Raw genomic sequence first — 11,215 nt, 5'->3', positions numbered from 1 at the left:
TAAATGCTATTTTTTCCGTATATACTACTAGTTTCATTTATTCATTGAAAAGAAAGTTTTGTTCTTTGATTTGATTGTTTCTTCTTTGTAAGGCAGAGTATTTTTGTTATTTGTGACATACTCCAAGCAACATTTTGGCCATTCTTATAAGATCATGATACACAGAATATTAACTATTTTTACTCATTATTATTTTGTTATATTTTAAGAGTATTTTATATATATTTAATATCTAATTGTATTGCATTAAAATCAAAAGTTTATAAAAGAAATAAAGAGGAACATTTTATAATGATTAAGATATCAATCCATGAAGAAGATACAAGAAATACAAAGATATGTACACTAACAATAGAGCACCAAATCACAGGAAACAAAATCTGAAAAGAAAATGGGCAATTCAATAATATCTGTATACTTCACTATCCCAATTTCAATAATGAATAGAAAAACAAGACAGAATATCAACTAGAAAAGTAGAACTAACTAGTCCTAACAGACATATATGGAATGCTCCACCTCTAACATATGTATTTCTCAAGAGCATGTGAAACATTCTCCAGGACAGATCATACGATAAAATAAAGCTGAAAAATTTTAGAAAGATAAAATATAAAATATTTTCTTCAGCCACAATCAGAGAAATTAAGAATCAGTAATGGAGAAATATGGAAAGCCAACAACTATGTGAAATTTAAACAACATACCCTTAAACATCTCATGAGTCAATAATCAAAAGGGAAATTTGAAAATTCTTTGAAATAAATGAAAATGAAGACACAGCATGCCAACATTTATGAGGCAAAGTTAAAGAAGTGCTTAGGAAGACTCATACCTGTAAATGTCTAAGATTATTTAAAAAAGGAAGATCTTGATTCAATTACCTAACTTTTCAATTTAAGACAATTGAAAAAAAAACAGAGCAAACTAAGCTAAAAGCAAGCAGAAAAAGAAAATTATACATTAAAGCAGAAATGAATGAAAGCATAAAATAGAGAAACAATAGAAACAAATCAGGGAGGAAAAAATGGTACATAAATTTTATAGCAGCATTTATCATAGTAGTCAAAAGACGACAGAAATAACACAAACATCCATCCCTAGATGGAGAGAAAAACTATTCATAACAATAGAATATTAATTGGCTCTAAAAAGAAAAAAGTTTTTATATGTGCTCCAACATGAAAACCTTACTAATAGCATAGTAAATGAAAGAAGCCAGGACTATAAGCTTGGACTAGGCCATTTTCTTTGATTTGAGGACAACTGTTTTATTAAATTTCTAGCATGACCTGACACTGGGCTAGGTTCTGGGGATATAGCAGTGAGTGAGGTGGCCTCTGGCGCTGGGAAAGCAATCATCTGGTAAAGGAGGGCTACGTCACTTTTTAAGACAGCAAGAAATGTAAGAATAATATACTCTGGCATCGCAAAGTTGTCTGTTGCATGTGCTCATGTCTGTGTATGTGTGCACGTGTGTTTGAGTTTGGAGCATTAGTCAGGGCAGGGCCCACAGACTTGAGATCACCACTGAAGAAGGCCAGCTAGGGAAGCAGGGGTGAAAGGAATCCCTCGGGTAGAGGAGTCCTATGGGGACGTAAGGGAGATGGAGAGTGAGGCCCATGAAGCATTCTGCACACCGGCCTTACAGGAGGCCAGGAGGGTGCTCAGGGCCAGTTTAGCTAAATTTGAATTTGCTTATATTTGTATTTTCCCTGAAAACAGTGTTGGTGCCCTGAAAGTATGAACGGCTTCAGGCCTGGTCACTGACTTCAGAGCTCACCCTGAGACTGCAGAGGATTTAACCTCAAGACGGATAAACTCCAGATGCAGTGAACTGCAGAGGAAAAACACACAGGGCAAAGAACAAGCACATTTTGAAGCATAATTTTCTAAATTCAGCCCTTTCTCAGTATCTTTCCAACAAAGACCACTCCTAGCTCAGTGAACCCAGATCGGGTTCTGTGCTTGCTGATATCAGTGGGCTCCTCGCTGTAGAGCATGTCTCATGCCCTCCCCTGCATAGTAAGGGCTTGATTCTAATCTGATACTTGAGCCGGCAACATTCACTCAGCCAGAAGCTGCATGGTGTCAATGCTACTTTTTCAGGGGACACAAGTATACACTAGCCATGACAGAGAGGGACTTTAGCACAGGAGAAATCTCTCTAAGCAAGGAGGAGTGACTGTAAGATCGATTTGCAGTGTGAACATGATAACAGTAGGCACACTAAACTGTGGGACCATAAACTGAAGCATGTGAGGCTCAAAGAAGCCAGAAGAAGAGCCAGAAGGTCTGTGGTCCACTTTGACACAGCAAGGGAGCAGGTCTCCCAGGCTCCCCTTGCTGCAGTGCTGGTCTCTCCTGTCTTTTCCACATGGGAACCAAGCCACATATGGATCTGATGCTCTTCACACAGGACATAGGATTCTCGGGGCCAGCCCGGCTGAGGGAAGGACAGTACTGACCCCATACCCATGAGCTTTGGTAACCTGAATGTGTTGCGTTTCCACTGTCCTTGCTAGCCCATGCAAATTTAAATCTGTTTTCCTAAAAATCATTTAGCATCTCTCAGAGGTGAAGCACAAAGATTTCACTTAGTCTAAGAACAGCTCACTGTGGAGACATGCAGACTATTCTGGGCTCTCAGAGTAGGTTCTCGAGTTCATTTGTAACTTTGCTTATAATTATTTTTAATTAGACAAAATGGCAGCGATTCAGTCTAATAGCAGAACTCAGGCTTTGTGTCATCTTGTCTTTCACCTGGGGTGAGTTCTAGAATAGACATAATCCCTTCCTAAGCAGAAGCATCTCACGTCTGTGCAGTTGTGGCTTTAGCTCCCACCTGTCCCTTTAGTGTAGGCGATGGGACAAAAGCAGGCATGTCATCTCACCAGGTTTTAAAGGTGTTCGAGGGTTTGTGAGTAACACAGATAAGACAACTGGGCGGCCCTTGTCACTCACACTTGCTTCTAACGCATTTCTCCACCCACTGCGGAGGTGGCAAATTGGCTCAAAGCTTTAAAAATGAGTTCAAAAGTCATCTCAGACGTAAAGTGAGAAAAGCACGAAGATGGATCTGATACCCTCATTTAAGAACATGGACTAAAAAATTCCACACATTCCAGTGTTGAGAAACTGTTTAATTTGCTAATTTCGTCCAAAGATCATGCCACAATGCTTGGCTTTATAAACATTGGCCATGGGCCCAAAGAAATAAAGTACAAGGTGTGATTGAAATATATGGTGAATATTTGAGTTAAAAACATTTATTACAGTAAAAGATACATTGTCATTAATCCTTTTCAAAATACCCCACTTGCTTTGAACACATTTATCTCATCATTCTTGCCCCTTCTTGCAGCAGTTCTGGAAGTCCCCTTTCATGAATGTCATTACTTGGGCTGCCATGGCTGCCTCAATGCCCTGAACCGACTCAAGACATTTATCTTTCAGGATAATTTTGACTGGAGAAGAGACAGAGATCACATGGTGCCAGATCTGGTGAATAAGAGGAATAAAGGTACACGGTAATGTTTGTATGTTGCCTGCTTTTCCTAGGCAGCAGCAATAGCTATTTTTTATCATATCTTATAAATATAAGAACAAAGACTTCCAGAACTGCTTTGGAAAGTGGCAAGGCTGATGAGATAAGTGTGTTCAAAGCAAGTGGAAGTATTTTGAGCGGGATTAGTGGCACTGCGTCTTTTACTTAAATAAATTTTTAACCCTCACCATGTATTTTGATAATCCCTTATCTGACCAGAACTTTCTGGGACCTCCTGTCTTCCTATCTCCATCCTGTCTCTGCCTCTTGCTGCACTTCTTACTGGACCCCCTGGCTGGGGAACGTGTGGGGATGAGAACCCTCCTTGTCTTTGAATCCCTTGAGATTCCCTAAAAGGGAATGTTAGGGATTGGTGTCACCACAGCAAGGGTGCGACTTTTCAAGTTACAAAATCATATCAGCAAAATGAATGAATGTGAGAGTCTCAGGAGTCCTCATATCACAGATAACATAGCTTTTAGCATTGTCTTTCTCCACATGTTCCAGGGCTGCTGTGCACTCACCCAAACATATTCACAAGCTCACTGAGGAGGAGTAAACCCAGCTGCAGCGTCACATTCAACAGCATGTCATACTGTGACAGAGAGAGTCTGTGTTCATAGAGAACTGGCTTGTGTCCGCTGGCTTGGGGCCAGAACAAACTGTGGGTGGTGTTGGCTGCAGTCCTTGCACAGTCTCCACAGCCAGATGAGCAGACTCACACAGTGGAACAGCTTTGGAAGGACCCAATTGTGCTCCTTCGAAGAGAGAGTGGGTGGGTGGTTGAGAGAAAGATTTGGGAAGCACACAGGGCTTGCCCATGCCAAGGCGGAACCAGCCAGGACACCCTCGCCCACTCCATCAAGGCAGAGTATATTGTCACAGGAGGAACAATGATGTGGTTTCTCTGAATGGAATATCTTCCCGGAACACTTCACACAGAACCTACATATACTATTCTGCTTGTCACCACTAGAACCCCTCTGAGGCACATCAGTTCCTTCCATCACACTTGTGCATACACCAAGAGTAATGGCTGATGACTATGAAGAGGAAAATAAAAAGTAATAAGATTTCCTCAACAGCAAAAAGGAAAAAAAATCCTGTTGATTAGGTCTTATGCACAGGAAATGTCTGTGGATCTATATGAAAAGAGTAAGAAAAGCAAAACCAAAGAGATCAACAAAAATCATCTTTCTTGCTATGTACTTGATATTTTTATGCTTTAGAGTCACAGAGGGAAAAAAGGCGTATTTTAAAACATTAATTCTACCCCAACAGATACAGTCCACGGCCAGATGGATGATCATGGTATCCATTGGGCTTTCCTTCATTTTCCTGTCCAATCCCCTTCTGCCCCTACTGCTTGAACTGCTTGCTTGTTGTGATCTTTTGAAGGCCATCCCCTCCTTGAGGAAGACCTTCCATTCTCATATGTGACAGCCCGAAGCACTAGCCTTGTCCTACAGCAGGTGCTTCCCACCATGCCACCATCACCCAGCACCGCACAGGCACCAGAAGACACTGGGTGACCAGATGGAGAATGGGTGGCTTGATCAGGGCAAAGTTTAGTGAAGCTGTTTTCTGGAGTTTGGATCTCTGTCCCAAGACAGGTAAGATTTGAGCACGTAGAAATCACCCCGCCTGAGAATAGCTAGCTAGATTATTTATTGCTAAGAACTGGGAGCAATCTCCCAAATGTGGAGCAAACTGTTAACTATGCAGATGCCAGTCCCACACACAGACCCTGAGGTGGTACCCAGAGAACCAACCTTTCTAAGACAAAACCTTTTAAACTGGAGACATTGACTTTTCACTTCATCGTGTTTCCCATAGCATCTAATTTTGTGCTAAATGCAGAATAGTTCAAGACATACACATTGGAGCAGTAAGACAAATCCCATGTTATTGCCCAAATAATCTATTGTAACAGAATTGTGCTATGTGAAATGTACTTGACAATAAGTAGAACTTTCACTGGAAGATAATTATACATAACTTTCAGGTGTAATTTTTTTGATATATAAGATGGCTATTGAGAGGGGTGAAAATGATCAAAATGTGGTAGGTGTATACAGGAATCTGCCAAAATGAAACCATTAATTTGTATAACAAATATGCCCTAATTAAAAACTATGTGAAAAAGATGATCATAATTCAGGTGATAGATTATTTTTATAAAAAGCAAAACATGAGGCCTAATTTTTAAAAGTCAATAACTTTAAAAAGATTACAATTATCTGAATACTGAGAAGAAAATAAAGCAATCATTGGGATTTTACTTATTTGTATTAGAATGTAAAATTTCCTCTCCCTCTAAAAAGAACTGAGATTGCCTACAGTACTAACACAGGTGGAGACAAGAGGTAAAAGTAGGTTTATCCAAATTCTAACCAACAATAGTCCTGTTGTTAGTGGCCCAAAGGCAATTGTGACATGCTCCTGCAGAATGTGGAGGAAAGCAAGTTTGTTCTGCAGAGGTAGCAAGACTTTCCAGGAGCATGGACAGTGGTAGCTCCGTGTGGCCAGACTGGCTTCTGAAATGCTTGGGTCAGTTCTGTTTGGGTCTGCTTGGGCGGGGGGCGGGGGGTAGACTGGAGGGTGGAGCAAGTCGCTAGAAAGGTTTTTCAACTGGGCAACAAGAAAACTTCAATGATAGTACCGTGGTAGAGATGAAATATCCTTCAAGATATATCTTTTCCCTATTTGTCTAAGCAAGCTTCCGATTACACCTTTGGCTTCCTAGATATCTCGATGGCAGGAGGAAGGTTTCTGTGGATCACGGACAGGAACACCCTGGTTGACAGAAAGGGATTATCACTGTTATAAACCATAAATTGGTGTTCTGATGAATACGTAAGGCAGCAGTAAATGTAAATAACGTAGTTAGCTGATAAAGTGTAGGTTCTGATCCTGTAAAGCTGAGGACAGCGTTGAGCCAGAGTCCCAGTCCTTATCTCTTTCTCCACATCTTGCGATTCTCTGCCACAAGGTTAACACTGTCTCCCTATTAAAATCACAATGACTGATTTTGCTAGGAGCTTCCAAGTAGTCAGGACAAGAAGGGAAAACCAGGAGGATAATTAATTCTCATTACTTGGTGAAAAGTTTCTTGGGTACCAACATTAGGAAATACTAAATCTTACTTTAGTCACCATCCAGTCCTTAGGGAGAAAAAGATTTATGAGTAACAGATTTATAAGTTTTTCACTTACAGAAAACCAGATTTTCCAAAAGAGTTTATGAGAGATGAAGTGTGAGTCTTAGACTTAACCCCAGAGCCATTTTTATCAGAATTTCATTGCATAAAACAAGGCATGGTCCTATGTTATGAAAGAAATAATTTTAATTAAGAAATGATTAAAATTTACTTTTGCCTTTGAAATCTCATGGCCTAGAGATATTAGCATACAAATGCTGTGATCCAGAAGTTTGGTTTTTAAGCCAGTTGTTTAAGTAGAGGAGATATTTCCCCCAAAACAGATGTTGTTTTGGTCTGGGTTGTTCTGTGCTGCTGCAGCTGATCCCTCTTCCCTCCAGGCCTCCCATAGTCCTGTCCTGTCCTACCTGAAATGGGGCCGCTTGCAGCTCTCCTCTGCCAGAACCCTGGGGGGCCCAGGAGTGATGGTACTCTGTTTAGGGCTCTGCTTGGAGCTCATACAGGGATAGGGAACCCCGAGACAGCCCTTCAGGGGCTGGCAAAAAACAGAGCTCTGTCCTCACTCCCAGGATGCTGTGAGTGGGGAATGGTAGCCCTTTTGTGATTTAAAAATATGTCTCCATTCCAAGAGAATTGTGTTTGGAGTTGCAAGGGACTGAATCACAAAGAAAAATTTGAAATTTAATTTCTGGGTTGTCTTTACTACATTTTTACTGTTTCAATCGCTTCTTCTTTTTGACTCTGGTGAGTAGTCCTCCATGTAGATGAATAGAGGTCACCTTTGAAGTCCTCAGAGGCACCGCCTGGTTTGGGTGCTTCCGAATTCCTCAAATCTATGATCTTGTGGCTTCACTGAATTCTGCTCCATTCCCCCCTGAGCAGTCTCTTTTCAGGGGATCCAGCACTCCTCCCATACTGAGCCTCTACTACCCCTACATGCTAGAAGTTTCTGTGAGGGTAGATGTAGCCTTTCTGGCACACCTGAAGTGGGACTATGCGACAGACAAAACAGCATTTTTAATTTTAGAGAGTTTCAATTAATTTAAACTTGAGTTACAATTGCCACAGATCACAGGTGTCTACACAGTCACGTCAGGACATTTTCATTGGTCTCTGCACTGGCATTGAAGCTGAAGCATTTGCATGAGAGTGTGCCTGACCTGATCATGTGTGTTTGTAGCTTCCTGAGTTTCCTTCCACTAAGGGGTCTTGAATCCAGGATGAGCTGCCTTGTGATCGAGGCTGAAAACAAAGTGATTTTGCTCTTGATTTTTCTATAGATAAGAGAAAGTCTCCCCCATGCTGTTAGACCATCCTCTTGTGCTCCTGCTGTTCTTTCTGGACAGACTTGTAATCTTAACACTCTGGGAGGCTGAGACAGGAGGATCACAAGTTCCTGTACAGCCTGGGAAAACACAAAAAGACCCCATTTCAAAATTAAAAAAAAATTTTTTTTTTATGGCTGGGGATGCAGCTCAGTGAAAAGGCTGTCAATCCTCACTACTGGAAAAACAAAAATCAAAAAAGCAGAAAACAAAACAAAACATCCAACAAGATGATCATGAGTTTAAGACAAGCCTTGACTACATAGTGAAACTGTTCCGACAAACAAACAAATGAATACCCTTTTGTTTGCCAGCGTTTCTGCTGACTCTTATCTCACGTTTTTCTACTGTAAAACAAAACTCGTTGCAAGAGTTAGCTGTACGTGTTGTGGCCCTCCTCCCACTCATGCCCCTGCACTGAACAGTCTGGTCCAGATCACCAAGGTTTTTGTATCACCATTTCCTACCGGAAGTTCCTGACAGCATGCATCAGTATCACTAACGTTCTCCTTGAATGCTTCCCCTTCTGGGCATGGGGGTCCACACCAGCCTCCCTCCTCTATCCTAGTCTTTCCTGGTTGGGATCTCCAGTCCTGAGTCCCGGAGTTCTACTGGCACTCAGTACTTACTTCTCAACTGCTTACTGACCGGCTCTCTCTGGGGAAATAAATCAACACATGAGTTCCAGGCCATGGATCGTCTCGGGGGCCTACGTTTATGCCTTCAGCTCCTAAAGGCAGAATTTCATATTTCACTGCAGACTTCTTGCCTTCTGGTTGGATACCTAAGAGGCCATGCACCTTCTGTGACCAAACTAAAATGTCCAACTTCAAATTTACATATGTTTTCCAAACACTTGAAGACCTAAGCCCATGGTCTACAAAGAAGACAGGACCTTGATCCTCCCATGCCTGTGACCTCCCTGCCTCTCCTCCTGCTAGTGCTGTATTTTGGCCACCTCAGCTCCTTAACACCTGATCTTATCTTCCCAGGTCTTCTTATCCTGTGCTCCTGTCCCCGGTTCAGTCACCTTTCCAGCAGGACCTTAAGGGCTGCTCTCCTCTCTTCACCCTTGACCCTTGCTCATTCATGCTCCATTCGTGCTTAGTTTTCTTCATGTCTCTGAATCACAGCACTGTTTGCTCCCTTGCTGTTAGCTCCCACATGTCCCAAAGGGACATGAACAGGGACTTCTTGGTCCATTTTAGAGTTCTAGAACACCCAACACATTTTAGGGCTCCATACACTTACAGGAGGATGAACGAACAGGACCCTGGGGGCAGCACTCCCAGCAGAACAGTCTTCCTTGCTCATGGGTCAAGTCCTGACTTCTATGAATCCGTATAAAGACATAAGAAGCTATAGGTGTTTTCCAGTTATACACACAGCTAAGTGTGTGGGCACACACGCAAACGCACATGCACACACAGATTACTTTTGAAGATGGTCATTCCTTCTCTACCTTAGAAACAGAAACACCTGTTTTGAGTTCTAGGAACTTGACTTCCCAGGTTCTAATAATCCTACTTCATGAACACTTTTAAAGAAATCAGGAAATCTTAGCTCAATACTTAGTTTAGCAGGAGCAGCCATCAAATGAAAATAATACAAATTATTTTCACATTGAAATATGCCCTTGCTTGTTAGTGAGTGAGGAAGTTATTCCTCCTTGTCATATTAAGTTACTAATTTGACAGTTACATTTACCCAGAAGGTAACTGCTCTTACTTCAGAAAATGAAAGAGAAAAGAAATCACACAAGATGCTTCAGAAAACTCTCAGAAGGCCACTTTTCTATGCCTGGGCCCAGTTCTAACTGAGGCAATTACCAAGTCCCTCCTAATTGTAGCAGTTCTTTCGGCTACTTTGTCACTATGTGAGAATGACAGAGCATGCAGGGAAAGGCAGGCATGGTCCTGGGTATGGACGTCGTCACAGATTCCATAGTACCTATTGCATTGCAGGAGCCCAGGGTGCCTTCTGCAGGGTCATTGCTCATCTGCTCCCGGCTGTCTGTCCTGCTCCGCAGTGCCAGCAAAGCAGATCCTTTGCTCCCACTTTTGAGGGTGAAGGGCAGGCAGCTGGCTGGAAAGAACAACAATGATGGTGTTAACAGTGCTCATTACTGAGAGGTGCCATGAAATTGGGAGGGGAGTCTCCCTGGAGATGCCCAGTCTGGGCAGCCCATCCACAGAGGTGTGGGTAGTGTGGCAGGGTTCCCATTCCCCTCCACTGGGGCTCCTTGTCATCACGGTAGTTAGTGTAACACAGGATAACTCAGATATGAGAATGCCCACCTCCCAACCCGCCACACACACACACACACACACACGTGCACACAGCTCCACTGACAGCTTCAGGGCTTCACTAAAATATCAGCCTTGAGGCCTTCCACCTGGCTGAATGTTGGAGCCAGATTCCACTTCCCTTGAGGGGGTTCTCTCAGGAATTTCCTTTTAGCCGGCACCCTCTAGAGCCGCCAGAGGGACCCAAACAGTCAGAATGGTGTGCAACTCAGAGTGGGTCGGTGACACGAGGAGTGTGAAGGTGCACGGCCAGGCTGAGGGAGCCTGATGACCCTACAACACTGGGTTCAGCTCGGGTGTACACCTCTGAGGACAGCCCAGCAGTTACAGTTACTTGTTGGACCGTCAGATCATTTTAAAAGCATCTTTGCAGAAGGGTGATTCCTGCTGCTTTTTTAGCAACTTCCTGTGAAATTCTTCAGGATGAACAATGGAATACAGGAGTGTCAGTCCATTTTAGTCACATCCTGGCGTGACAATTACTGGACACATCCTCATCCATGTTGCACCGCAGAAATGTTTAGTATTTGGAATATCAAAATTGTATGTCCCACAATGATCCCTTTGTCTAATGCAAACAGTGGAGAGGGAACACGTGGATCTTGCTGTGGAAATCTGCTTGCTTTGAAGGGTTACTGAAATGCACAAGGTCAGAGGTGCCAGCCCTGTGCATTGGCACAAGGGACAGGATGAAGAGACTTAGTGACAGAGTTCAATGGAGGGAACAACTCAAATATCAGTGCTTATTAAGTGCAGAGTCCAGTTCTTCCCCTGGGAGGTGGGTGGGGACTTGACTTTGCTAACACTGTGACTATAAGCAGTTTGTGGGTCTTAGTACTCTCATTATTATGTTTTGCATGTCAAGTAACAGGAAAAA

The 11,215-nt window shown here is 42.6% G+C and overlaps 1 protein-coding gene across 2 annotated transcripts in view; it reads right to left on the bottom strand.

The window, feature by feature from the left end:
- Pde10a (phosphodiesterase 10A) overlaps positions 1-11,215 on the bottom strand; it is a 551,502-nt gene that overhangs the window by 309,596 nt on the left and 230,691 nt on the right. For both annotated transcript variants that reach the window (XM_019205466.2, XM_019205465.2), the window contains exon 2: positions 9,983-10,117. In XM_019205466.2, coding sequence (XP_019061011.1) covers positions 9,983-10,031 — 49 coding nt within the window. In that variant the 5' untranslated portion in view covers positions 10,032-10,117. The remainder of the gene's footprint in view (positions 1-9,982; positions 10,118-11,215) is intronic.

This window comes from Fukomys damarensis, unplaced genomic scaffold (assembly GCF_012274545.1).
Source record: "Fukomys damarensis isolate Sample0158 unplaced genomic scaffold, DMR_v1.0_HiC HiC_scaffold_14, whole genome shotgun sequence".
In the NCBI taxonomy this organism is placed as follows: Eukaryota; Metazoa; Chordata; class Mammalia; order Rodentia; family Bathyergidae; genus Fukomys; species Fukomys damarensis.
This window is presented reverse-complemented; position numbering and strand designations above follow the sequence as displayed.